General features: G+C 33.3%; 1 protein-coding gene and 1 long non-coding RNA gene across 2 annotated transcripts in view; one reads left to right on the top strand and one right to left on the bottom strand.

Moving 5' to 3' along the window:
- Positions 1-7,106, top strand: part of LOC129229239 (sulfate transporter-like) — a 107,782-nt gene extending 100,676 nt beyond the window's left edge. Inside the window, exons 17-19 of the mRNA XM_054863504.1 lie at positions 445-585; positions 4,184-4,238; positions 6,109-7,106. Of these exons, the coding sequence (XP_054719479.1) occupies positions 445-585; positions 4,184-4,238; positions 6,109-6,227 (315 nt within the window). The 3' untranslated portion in view covers positions 6,228-7,106. The remainder of the gene's footprint in view (positions 1-444; positions 586-4,183; positions 4,239-6,108) is intronic.
- Positions 7,107-9,073: 1,967 nt separating this feature from the next.
- On the bottom strand, positions 9,074-13,331 carry LOC129229241 (uncharacterized). Its single transcript, XR_008581074.1, has 2 exons — positions 13,224-13,331; positions 9,074-9,201 (listed from the first exon to the last, which is right to left on the bottom strand). It is a non-coding gene; the product is annotated as an uncharacterized LOC129229241 (long non-coding RNA).
- Positions 13,332-14,343: the final 1,012 nt, after the last annotated feature.

Genomic DNA, 14,343 nt, shown 5'->3' with positions numbered 1-14,343 from the left:
TATTTAAGGAACTTCAACGGGTGATCAATGCCCCCCCCAACCCCGCTCGACTTTGAAAAACAAAAATCACATAAAAATGTACGTGCTTTTTGTTATTTTTCGATAAAGGGGGCAATGAGAGTACACCCCCCCCCCCCTTTGAAGCTGCTTGCATAAAAGGCGAACCAGCTGGTTGCTGCAGGCTATCTTTGTATGTGTTTTGGCGAATAGTTTTAAATTCCTAAGAGACTTTAATAAGTTTTTTGAAAAGGTCTGTATGCATTTCAGTTGAAGAAAAATGATTATTTCACATCAAATGAGGGGGGGGGCTTGGTTTTTTTTTTTTTTATTCAACGTACTTCTATTAAATTTTTAGCACGGGCATCGCGGTGGGGGTACTGCTAGTAACAAAACAGATTTTTCTTGTACTTGTTTAAATTGCTCATCGAGTTTCTATTGTTTCAGAACGAGAAAAAAAAGATGTTGGAAGAAGAAGATCAACTGACCTTCCAGAACACTTATAAGTACGACTTTCTAAGAGTGATTATAGTGGAGCTGTCTGCGGTGGCATACATGGATTCGGGAGGCGTGGCAATGCTCCTACAAGTAAGTTCCATTAAAGGGAATTTATGGATTTTTACCATGCTTATTGTAAGTTATTAATAAGTTACTAACATTATAAAATAAAAAAATACAATTAACTATAACAGTTGTTCCCAAGCGTAGGGTGATCGCACCCCAAAGGTGCGATTTTTCTCCTGTAAGGCCCTTTAAATTTGTAAGAGGCGATGAGTATTTAAAAGATAAAATAATAATAATAGAAAACCAGCAAGTATTGAAATTGAAAACGTACAACGTAAAAAGTAACTAATTTTACTTCAGGAGCTTCATCCCCACACCTCGGTTGAACCTTTAAGTATTTCAAAAATTTGTAAATTTTTGTTTTCATTTGGGGGGGGGGGGTGTTAGTGTTTTGGATTCCCCCCGATTCTAGTTTAAAAAAGAAAATAATTTCCAAAAAAATGTACTGTTTTCAACAGTAACGATAAATTAAATTAATGATTAATGAATTAAATGTCAACAATGAATCTTACTAATATTATATATGCGAAAGTTTGTCTGTATGGATGTATGGATGTATGGATGTATGGATGGATGTTTGTTACTCTTTCACGCAAAAACTACTGAACGGATTTTGATGAAACTTTACAATAATATAGCTTATGCATCATAATAACACATAGGGTAGTTTTCGTCCCGTTATGGGGGGCAAAACCCCCTTAGGGGGGCAATAAAACACAATTTTTGTACAAATTCTCTAATATTGGGATGAAAAAATACTTGCACATATTTACATTATATGTCCATCGAAAGCTCTGATTTTTCTGCTGAAGATGGCACCTGTTCGAAATTTTTAAGTAGAATAAAAAACGAGTTATGAGCTTTTTCGTTCCATGTTCGAAGGCTTTCCTCAACTCAATACAGTATTTAGTGTATCATCTCAACTCCCTGTCGATAGCGACAATTGTTGTATTGTTGACTATCTTTGCTTTTCATGACTGTTCAAGGCTTTTCTCAAGTCAAATCTTGAAGTCAGATTTTTGCACAAGATTGGCAAATAATACATGATTTGGCTGATCATTTTCCACTTAAACGGAACTTTAATGTAATTAATGGTTTTTATTATTATTTATGCTGACTGAACGCTTACTCATTATCCAATCAACCAGCAGATCGCCAAAATTTTTGCAGAAAGATTTCCGTAGCTGATGCATTTGGCAGTTTTTTCAACGTTGCTGTTTTTGAAGCCGAAGACTACGTCATAATGTTTCTCAGACTTCACCATGTAAACAAAATATCGCCAATCAAAGAATTTTCAAAAGACTTTTTTTACTGTGTCAAATAATCCAGCAACTAAATTAGGCAAATCCGTAAACAGCACACAAACTTCCATTAATTTTCCTTTTTGCACAATTTCAAACAATCACCAAATTTTATTACTTATTTTGGTAACATTTCGGATGAAACTGTTTAGCGCCATTTTATGGTGACCAAAAATATATCAGCATCTGGCGACGATATCTCTGTAACGAAAATTAATATCATATCGTTTTACAAAGTAAGGAAAGAATGGGGGAGCATCATCGAAGGTACCCCGAAACGACTTTCGCAAATTCGGTAAAATCGCACCAAGAGCCACAATGATTGAAATTTCCCGAAATCACTAAAGCAAGTATAAGAGGATTACGAGCGCAGCTACTTTTTTTTAATCACTTCGTACTTCATTAGCCATACAGAGAAGGTTTTAGACTCCATGTTAAAAAAAAAGTATCAACAGATTAATCTTTTTAACCATGAGAAGATTAATTTCATGTTTTGGAAATTTGTATATGCTTAAATATAGTGCTTTCGTTTCTAAATCAATACTACTTTGTTCTTTATACTTATTGCTATTTTAGTTTTATGGGTAAGGAAGAAACTCGATTTTTAATCACGTCAAAAAGATGTGTTTCAAATTCTTTTACTTAAAACAGAAAACAAAAGCAAGTAACGATTTTTTCTAATAATTATTACTGACCCAGGCAACGCCGGGTATTTTTGCTAGTTAAATATAAAATGATCAATAGTAAAAAAAAATGCTTTAAAAGAAATGGTGTAGAGATTTAGGAAATAGGTAACAGGAGTAACATACTGCACATTTGGACAATTCATAATTTATACACTTGATAAGAAATAAATTTGGTGCCCACTTTGCTTAGGATTTTCAAAGACTTATCTAATTATTTTCAAGAACTCTAAAACAATTAAAATTATTTAAGGCACTTCATTTGTACTTTCCAGTGTCTGATATTTTAGTACTTGATTGTAAATTTTTACAGTATTGTTCTAACTTTGTAAGAAATGGTTATTTTTAGTTTAAAAGAAAAAATAAACTTTTGATTTCTCATGACAACTTTTTTTTTTCAATTACAAGTGGAGAAGAAATCTAAAAGAATAGATGTTCTGAAAAAAAATTTTTTTTTCATGCAAAACAGATTGATAATATGAAGTAGAAGTAAGATAAAAGCAAGCAACAACAAAATTTTTTCCAAAATACTGCATTCGGAATAAAACAAATAGCAAGACATCAAACAAGAAATTTTTCATGCAGGAAAGGAGCTGAATTTGACATATATTAGCATTCCTTCCCTCATTCATATACAGTGAAACCTGTGTATAACAATACTGTCTATAACAATAAACCTGTCTATAACGATAACCTGTCTACAACAATGCTTTTTATAGGTCCCAACAGTATTGTTGTAGACAGGTTTTACTGTATTAGCAACCCCCTTTCATTTGTAGTTTGTAGCCACACTTTTCCAATTTTTCAAGATTTTCAAGCACTAGAAAATTAAATTTATTCTTTCAAGTACTTTTCTTTTCTTTTTTTGGAAGGAATCATGCAACATGCAGTATTCCGAAAGTTGGGGGGGGGGGGGGGGCTAAGCCATAGCTTGCCTACTCTAGTAGCACACGATATCGTGGCGTCATCTAAACGTCATTGCTGTATATCGTTTCATGTACCCGATATCGTATATTGTTTTCACTGTATAGCACGTCGTCGTCACGATATCACGAGAAACATTTTATAAAAGTGCTTATAATGGTCATATTTCAATGCTGTACCGTTATTTTATGAATAAAATGGAATAAATCAAAAATAATCCAATAAAAATATAAAAAATTCACATTTTTGAAAATTCACACTTTTCTCATCGCGACACGATGACGCTTATGTTATCGTTACAATGACGTGTAAATGATATAGGAAGCTATCGTAACTATGGGCGACGATGACTGCACAATGAAGCTAGTGTTATCGTTACAATGATGCGTAAACGATATTGTCACAATAGCACATGCTCTGTTGGATTAGACATCGTTTTATATCCTGACCCGATGACGCAGCGATATAGCATTGGTAATTTTTACGATATCGTTGTACGTCATGCGCTATTAGGGCTAGCTTATATAAATCCAGCCCTGCCCCTCATGCTATCTAATATACCATACTTTTAAATTTAAAGATACTGCTTCATCCTCATGCAATTTTTTTGAAATTTCAAGATTAAGCATATTCTTAGTTTGGATAAGTGAGAATTTTCTGTATGTTCGTACACTGCTCCTTTTTTGAAACTAATAGAATAAATTTGTTTTCTAGGTCATGAGAGAATTTGCTGTAAATAATATTGTGATATACATTGCTTGTGTTCAAGGTAAGATTTATTAGTTAAAGTACTTATAGAAAACAGTTGCAGAATTCAATAGTGTTCTTGTTATTGAGGTTGAGATTGTACGTTAAGTGTTTAAAAGGTGTCACACACTTAGTGCTATAGTTGGGAGGGGACACCATTTCCCTGAATTATTTTTCCTTCTATTCTAAAAAAATGTAAGGGAAATAATAATGTAAATTGTTTTCAGATCACTTTTCTTTTGATAAGTTTCCCACTCATTTTTACCCTATCTACGGTACTGGTTACTGGTGATATGGCATTGATGTCTGAGAGCTGATTATTTTTCTTTTGTTGATGTTTTGCATTCCATGTTTTTTTTTTCAATATGTGTTTTATGTTTCAATCAAAAATATCCTTAAAAAAATGTGAATATGTTTTGTATCACAAGCTACTAAAAAATGGTGACAAGATTGAAAACAAATTGAAGCTAAATGAAGATTTATACAACAAAGGAAATCGTGCTGGAAAAAATGGTGAAGTTGAATCTGCTTTGAAACTGTGATTTGCGAATATCAGAGATAAGGATGCGCGAGTAAACGGTCCGTTAATGCAGCGAAAACAGAAGATCTTGCTTTTTAATTGGGCAAAAAGACTGAGTAGCAACGGACGGATGGTTTAACTGATGGAAGAAAGAGTTGTTCCATTTTATTAATTTAGTCATTTATAATTTAAAACTGCGTGTAGTTTTAATTTTCAGTTGTAAAAATCAATGCTTCTTAATTGAAAAAAAAAACATCATTTTGTCCTTAGATTCTTATTTGGTATTTGTTATCAAACTGTATTTGTCCCAAAGTGATCACATTAAGCGGCGTCTACTCTATTTTCCTATCAATGTTGCCTAGTCAAACCTAGAGCCCCTATAACCGGAGAGGCCGACGCATCCGCCATTTTGGAGCAAGCGTACAACAGGGAAAGCTTCCATTATTGGCAATCCATCGCCAAACAGGGAACGAGAGAGTCGGAGAGCGTAGGTGAACATTGGCGAAATTTTGGAAACAGTTGGCGTCGTTTCCAATCTGCCAGTCACTTCGCGTGCCATTATTTATCCATTTCTTTTTTCTTTCTGCTTCTACTGGAAATCTGAAGAGCCGAAATCCTTTTGTGGAGCTGTTTACACAATTAACAGCCGAACAACCATCCATTTGACTCAACTTAACACATGCTAAAGACATGTAAACATCGGCAGCAATGCTAACGCTACGAAACACTGGATCAAGTTTGCTCCAAAATGGCAGATGCGTCGGCTCCTCCACTGTAGGGGCCTTAGTCAAACCCAGTAGTGAAACTAGGGGTTGGCAGGAGTGACTTTCGCCTGGGATGTGGTATTTCAACTGATTAAAAATAAAATTAAGATTTTCTTTTTTTTTTTATCATAGAATTTGAAAAATGCTTTAAAAAATGAAAAAAAAAAAAAAAAAAAAAAAAAAACTTGCCAAAAAAAAAAAAAAAAAAAAGAGTTAGAGACACTTACATAACATCTACTGAGAAGGAACATTGGGCATCATTGAAAACAATTCTAAAAAAGAAAATTCGAAACAAATTACAATACTGCCTCCTATTTGTTGATTCAACTAATCAAAATGTTCCAAAAAAAAAAGTTTTTTTGGAGGTCAAAATGACCTCCGGTGATTTCCCATGTGGGTAACCCTGGGGGGGGGGGTGCAATTTCTTTAGCTCGTCAGGGGCTCTAGACCCTATTGTTGCGCTACTGGTCAAACCTGATCATTTAATTTTACACATTTAAAAGTTGAAAAGAAATGTGAGTGAAATTGTGTTGAAGATATTAATTTACCAGAAACTATGTTATAGTGCAAACTTGATTTTAAAGCAGCTTATATTTGTGTCATTTCAGAGCCAGTGTTAGAGAGTTTAGAAAGCCAAGGATTCTTTAATACAGTCAGTAGAGAATTCCTGTTTCCGACCGTCCACGACGCAGTATTATATGCACAAAGTGAATGCTTTAGTTCCTAGCACTAACAAATGTTAAATTAAATATGTATATTGTAAAAAAAAAGAGGAATCTATATTAGGTTGCTATTTATTATTTCAACTCCATCAGCAAGCAGAAATGTTTGGTAAACCTCAATAATTGATCACTAACTACAAAACGGACGATCTATCTAAAATTTGAACTGAAGTAGGTATGTATGTGTAAAATGTTTTACATAAACTCAATACGAAGCAGTGCATAAAATAATACTGATAAAGGCAAGCGGGTAACAATTGTTTGAGTATTTTTGAAAAGATAAAACAATAGTTTTGTAGCTGTATTAAATAGATTGGCTGTTTTTAAAATTTACACACAACAATAGGTAGACTGTTTTTGAAATTTAATGTGATGATACATAATTGCTTACCCGCGAAAATTAATTTGGAATTCCTACTTCAATTTTACCAGTTATTTAACTAATTATTATTACTGTTATGATTGGATAAATAATTTAGTTACAAAACTAATTTTAATCTTTTTCTGTTTTAACATTTGTTATCATGACCATTATTATTTCTTATAGAAGCTGTTTGTGGCTCTAAAATGGTTGGCCAATCTTTAAATTTATGTTTTTGTGTTCAGGTGTATAGCGTGTTGAATTATAGAGATTTAATATAATTGAGAAGCAAATGAACAAAATGAAAAGTTTTAAAAAGGAAATTCAAACATCAAAACATATGAAAATTCTTAAGCATTTTACTTAAGATTACTTTAAGATAAACTTAAAGCGTTTACCAAAGCCTGCAATTATCAGAATGATTATCAAAGCGTACTGCAATGAACAGTTGACTTTGTTGTACAGAAAATAGCTATAATGTGAAACTCGAGCAATGAAGAACTTATTGAAAAAGTGTTTTTTGTCACCATCTGTTTGATATGTAAATAAAAAATGTTTACTGTAAATTGAATTTTGTACAACTAAAATGGAATCGGTGAAAAGCAAAGGGATGTAAGTGGCAAAATTAAAAATTTGGAGATAACCAGTACACATAGTAGGTAATCCTCTCCTCTATCTTGGGGCAGGAGATAGTACTAGTAGCCCTAGTAGGTGCTGTTGTAGTGGTTTCTGGAAACTTTTCAATGAAAGTCTACCTAGGACATTATCTTTAAACGTGTTTTAATCAAAACTTGAAAATGTCCACTTACATCCCTTTGCTTCTCGCTGTCTCATTTGTGATACTAACAATCTTCCATCCTAAATTGGTTGCTCTATTTAATTACTTTTGTACTGATTATCAATACTGATAATATTATGATTTTGTTTTAATCATTTTTTTAGATTTCAGGGTGCTGCATTTATTTACCAATCATTCCCTTCAAAATTAGTATCAAATTACTTTTGAAAATCCAGGGTTTGCACACTCTTAAGCAACGTCCCAAATCGTAAAGGAATCTATCGCCAGTATACTAGTTCAGTTTGATTTCTAGAGGATAGGTTTTTTTGTGTAATTACTGGTGGTGAATTCACAGAAAATGGGGTGTGGCTTACGAGTAAGCACCCCAGGGATTTCTGACACAAATTTAGTACTAATTACACTGCAGCAAAAAAAAAAAAAAAAACCCTTCAAAATGCTTCTGGCATTATTTTTGCTGAATCTTACGTGAAATGACCCCATGAATCCAAATATGACCACTGTTTTCCCCCCATCAGGTCCTACTTTTTAGAAATGGCGCCTCCCTAATTTTTTTTCAGTTTTCAACGACTTCATAGCCATTATTTTAATTTGGAGAGCAAGGGAGCCTCATATTAGCCGTTAACACTCTTCTGAGGGCTAGAGAGATGCTGATTTCAAAAGTATGCACATTTAGATCAAGTTGGGAGACTCATATCCCCACCTAAAAAATTTCAAAAATTATCAAAACCAATCTTTTTTTTTCTGGGGGTTTGTTTTACAATTTTTGCATTTATAACTCAGTACAGGACTCACTCCTAGGAGCTCCATGTCTGAAAAAGCTTCATGTTGTAAAATAAGTAAATAAGTTTTGGAAGCATTGCATGCTGGAGTCACATGGAAGATCTTCAGTAAAGAACCTTCCTGTATTATTTATGTTCCCAGACACGATTATAATTAAAAATGAACTTAGGTATGCTTATGAAGTAGCATTAATTTTTATATTTCTGAGGATGCACTGGCTTCATTGTTCTTAGAAATATAAATATACATTAAATTTTTTAATGAAACTTGAATAATGCAGGAGGTTCTTTACTGAAGATCTACCATGTGACTCCAACATGCAATGCTTCCAAAATTTATTTACTTATTTTACAACATGAAGCTTTTTCAGATATGGAGCTTGTACGAGTGAGTCCTGTACTCTGGGTTTTATGCTGAAAAATAAGTGCAAAAATTGTAAAACAAACCTCTAAAAAAAAAAAATGGCTTAGATGATTTTTTGAAATATTTTAGGGGGGAATACGACCATGAGTCTCCCAACTTGATATAAATGTACATACTTATGAACTTTGCACCTCTCTAGTCCCTCAGAAGAGTGATAGTAGCTAATATAATGCATCCTTCCCCTCCAAATAAAAATAACAGCTATGAAACGGTCAAAATTTAAAAAAAAATTGGGAGGCGCCATTTCCAAAAAACGGTGGCCATATTTGGATTCAGGTGGACATTTTACATGAGAATCAGCAAGAAATATGTTAGAAGCCCTCTGAAGGGTTTTTGGCTGCATAGTGTTACAGGAGGGTATGCTTGGTAGGTAAAGACTAATTGATAGCATACCTAAATCTTTTCCAAAAAAACATCAGCATCAATTAAAGCAACAAATTTGGGATGGAAAGAGTGAAACAGTTCAGGCAATCAACAACAAATACAAATAAGGGAAAAAACAATTTTTATTAAAATTGAAGGTATAAATTAATTACATTAATCTTTCATTTTAAACTTCATTTTTCTCTTTTCTCCAGTGCTAGAAACGGCATATTCAAGTTCTATGTCCAAAAACCTACATAGAAAAATTATTAAAAGTGAGTTCATACAGAGGTCTAGTGTGCACATCCCCCCTTTTATTTTCAACATTATGTTTTCATGTTTTTGTTATACAGCTGCTAAAGCTTGACCATGGAGAGATCATGCCTAAACTGGAAGTGAAAACAGATGCTGCATTTTGTAATAGGTAGAATCACCGGTAACGCTCTAGCAGTAAAGTTGCGTCTTCTCGCTGGTGTTACACATTTCAAAATGAAGTGATCCATTTCTGTTTCGAGTTCAACCGCCATTTCTCTTGGTCAAGCTACACCTTGAAGTCTCAAGGGTCAAACTAGATTACCACACATGTCATAACACAAGTGAATTCTGTGCCATGTTCTCTCAGATATTTTGTGGCAAAACATTTCTAAATCCCAGAAACTCTGCAAGACATATGTGAGAACATGGCACAGATTCACCTCTGTTATGACATGTGTGGTAATCTAGTTTGACTCTTGAGACTTCAAGGTGTAGCTTGACCATGAGAAATGGCGGTTGAGCTCGAAACAGAAATCGATCACTTCATTTTTGAAATGTGTAAGACCAGTGAGAACACGCAACTTTACTGCTAGAGCGTTACCGGTGATTCTACTTATTACAAAATGCAGTGTCCGTTTTCACTTCCATTTCAGGCATCATCTCTCCATGGCCAAGCTTTAGCTATTGTATACAAACATTCAAACATAACTATACTTGCCTACAACTTAAGTGGACTATGACGTCACGATGCGCGTAAAAAAAACGAGTTAAGAGATAAAACGTCACTCTTACTAGCGAGTAAGAGAATGTCGCCACCTGTCTGTGAACGCTATTGGCTCAAATGGATAAAATGCTCCTTCGCTGGTAAAATTGAAAATATTTAACGATTTACAGAAATTATGACAAAAATGTTACATATGAACGGGTTTAACTAACAAATCCGATTTCTAAAGTGAAGAGCGTAATTTTCCCTGAATATTGGACAAAGCGCTAGAAATTATTTCCTTCGCTTGGCCACAGCTCATTTCTCCAAAATCAAGTATAACATAGGGTTGAAAGTAAACGGGGGATACGCCCACTTCCGAACCACTCTGTAACATTTCACAGGTAATTCAATACACTATTATGAATCATTGTTCTTTGACCATGTTACAGCCTATGGTCACTAAACTTCACTTCAAGCAGTAAATGTTCAGTAAAAATACTATCACATACATATATTTAAAATTTTAGTTTTTAGAGAAACAAATATATGCATAGTGAAATTTACAAATAAAAATGTACTTAAGTTACAATTTGTAAACTGCTGAGCTTTGTGTAACACAGGTACCTTCATATAACTTTTCAAAAAATTATAGGAGTAAAACTTCTAATAAGCTCTAGCAAGTTCTAGCACAATTCATTTATGCAAAAGGTATTCATATATATTATGTAGCCAAAAGTATTGGGACATTTTAAAAAATTCTTACTTTTATGGATTTTCTTGAAAAATAAGAGATCAATTGTTATGTTACTTTTGTCACATAAAAAATATGCTCCAGATGTCATTTTCCAAAAAAAATTAAATCACCCTCGCATTTTGGGGACCAGCAACAAATTGAGGGAAACAAAAGTTTTTTCATCATTCTTCTTCCTATATAGCTGTAAATTTCAGATATTAGTTTACTCATTGTGTACAATACTTTAATACATGTTTGTAAAAGTATCGCTTATATTCACAAAGATATAAGCATTTCGTTCAACAAAATTCAACTTTGCTCACATGTTTTTGACTCATAACCCACTGTGCTTTCTGTCAAACTTTACCAAACTTTCAGAAAACATAACAGCGTACAAGAAAAATATAATACTTAAATTTGAAATGAAAATTTGATGAAATATGAACATTTAAAGCAATTAATTTTTCACTGTGCATGAGCAAAAGATGTAAGTGACCTTTACAGCTGCGAACCCAAGTATAGGTGGAAACTCTCAAAAAAAAGTTCCAGTTAAATATCTTAAAAATTTACAAAGATATCAGCAAATCTCATTAGCCAACTTTCAATCATTCTCGGATAGGGGACGAATTGTAAAGGATTGCTCACAAATTGGCAACGCTTGCAATCCCTTGTGAACAATCCCTTATGTGATTCATCGCCCTTTCGGTAATCATAAAAATACAGCTCATTAGATCACTGATATCTTTCTACAGAGTGTCCTGAAACAGACTTGACTGTTTTCAAAAATTTGTAACGGGAAAACAGTTAATGATAAAAATAAAAAAACAAATTCTTGCAGAAAATTCATGTGATAGGTCGTAGTTTTTTCCCATAAGTTCCAAATTTTTCCAACAGATTGCGCTTCAGATAGTAAGCCTATGAATTAGATAGTAATTCATTCCCAAAAAGGAGGAATTGAAATTCGCTGTGTTTTTGCCCCGATTACAACGTGTGATTGCAGTCGACGATAGACATTTTGAAAATATAGATGCAAGTTTGTTTATTTAAAACATTTTTTGAAAACGTATGATGTAATTTAGTATCTTTGATTTACGGGCTTACAATCTACAGCGGCATCTATCATAAAATTTATGAATTAAAATTCACAACTTAGGGAGGAACAATTTACAGACCACCACATGAATTTTCTGCAGGAATTATTTTTTTTATCATTAACCATTTTCTTGTTATAAATTTTTGAAAACAGTCTTTTTCAGGACACCGTGTAAGTTTTAACACATTCAACTGCATTCTTTTTAATGGGTTCCTACATTTATTTGGGTTTTAAATTATAAAAGTTATAAATTGCCATCTTCTGTGCATCAACGATGACAAGTTAATTGCTGTAAACAATTTTTTTTAATTCAAGTATTATATTTCACTTGTATGCTGTTACAAGCTGAAAGTTAGGTAAAGTTTGACAGAAAACTCTGTGTGTTATGAGTCGAAAACATGCGAGCAAAGTTGCTATTTTTGAAAGAAATGCTTACATCTTAGGGAATATGAGTGCTATTTTCATAAAAAAAAGTCTAATAATTGTACATAGTAGGAAAACTAATTTCTAAAACTTAAATTGATTTCCTGTTATATACAATGCAAGGTGATTAAAAGAGCTTTTTGTTTTCTTCAATGAGTTACTGGTCCCCTAAGGGCATTGTTGATTTAGTTTTCATTGAAAAATGACAGCTGGAGCATACCTTTTATGTGACAAAAGTTACAGAACAGTTGGTCTCTTTTTTTTTCCAGAGAAATCCATAAAATTGTGAATTTTCGAAAGTATCCAAATACTTTTGGTTGTATACTGTACATAAGCAGTTGCAAGCTGTGACCCATTTTTAAACTATCATGACCTAATATTGAGTCATGTCCCAAAGATTCTGATACAATAGTCTGAAGCATAATGTACATAATGAATGTGTGAAGAAAGAAAAAATGAGATATATCCAGGGATCTGATCAGGAGTTTTCACTGGGACCTGCTTTTGTGAATTATTATGTTTTAAATCAAAATATTTTGTGAAATTTCAAAATTTCAACCAAAATGAATGTTACAATATATCTTGGATTTCTCTGATTCGATTACCCTGTTTTTTCAACCCTTTGTGGTCGTATGTTGTCGTTGGTTTTACATTAAAAAAATTTCATCCAGGTCCTACTTGAGCGGCATCCAACACTGCAATAAGACTTTCACAGACTTAAAATACAGTCTCTAAACACACCAGTACCATTTTATAATCTCTTTGGATTTACCAGGAGGGAAAAACGACCATCGTAAAACAGACCACAAAAGGTTTATAAATAAGTTTATGAAAGGTCCAATTTGGTCAATCAGAATTTTATGAAAGGTCCATTGTGGTTTTTCAAGATTTTATGGAGAAACCCTTTTAATTGATTGGAATTTTGAGAAGGGTTCTTGATTGGACCCACATTTCCTCTGATCAGACCCTTCATATCTGATAGGACCTAGCACCTTTAAAAAAAAAACTTTGAACTAAAATTTTGAACTTAAAGAGAATCTTCGTGCAAAACAAAACCATGCTTACCTATGATACACTTCGCCTTTACGTATCCACAACTTCCCAGATACCATAGTATCTTGTTCAACGGCTACAGGAGGGACATACAACACAGACTGTTCCCAATGAGTCTCTCTGAAACATTAAATATACATTAACATACGCTCACATGTCATTTTATTAATTTATCAATTTAAAAAAAAATTGATTGGTTGAGATATTTTTTTTTCATTCATAATAACTTGCATAATTTTGATGTTAATACTTAAGGTTTTTTGGATGAATTTACTGAAAAAAAAATCAAATATATTTTCAATATGTGATCATTTATGATTGAAATGCTTAGGGGCGGCAATAACTGCCTTTAGTTGGCAAAAAACTAAAAATTACAAGCTTTAGTTTTTATATTACATTACAGTAGACCCTCGTTTCACGCGGGTTTATTTTATGCGGTTTAAGATTCGACACCTTTATTTTATTTTACGTGGATGCGGCAATGCAAACAGATAACATTTGCCCCTCTTTCAAATTCTTGACTCCTAAAGATTTCAGATTACACGTAATAAACTGCATTTTGGCGTGCTAATAATCGAGCTTGATTCATTGGAGACATTTTATGCGATTGGTTACGGAGCTCTTTCCAGAAGTAAAGTTATTAAACTCGCTCAGTTCAGAACTCACTGGAAGAAGAGCTTTTAGGAGTGACAAAGGAGGTCAAAACCAACGAGGATACCGACTCCGGTGACACACAACCAAAAACGCTCACATTGAAAATTTTGAACCATTCATAGACAATAGAAATAATCTTTTTTCTGATTTGTTAGTAAAGGAAGATTTTATCAAGGAAATGACGCTGGATGCGTTAATGCTCTGCAAAGAATCACAGAGAAAAATTCTTAATGACTGCCAAAAGACTACCACAGCCAGCTCCTCTTTATAAACACAAAATTAATTTACGTTCCCTTTATATGTGTTGTATGTAAAAGTCGATGTAAGTACACATTAAACTTATTATACAATTAGTCATCACTAGAATGAAGTATTTTTTTATCTGCGGAACCAAACCCCTATTTTCACACAAGTATTAGGTCTCAATTTATGCAGCATTTCTGTGGAACGAGGGTCTACTGTATATTTGGAATTTTTA

This window comes from Uloborus diversus, chromosome 9 (assembly GCF_026930045.1).
Source record: "Uloborus diversus isolate 005 chromosome 9, Udiv.v.3.1, whole genome shotgun sequence".
Lineage (NCBI taxonomy): Eukaryota > Metazoa > Arthropoda > Arachnida > Araneae > Uloboridae > Uloborus > Uloborus diversus.
This window is presented reverse-complemented; position numbering and strand designations above follow the sequence as displayed.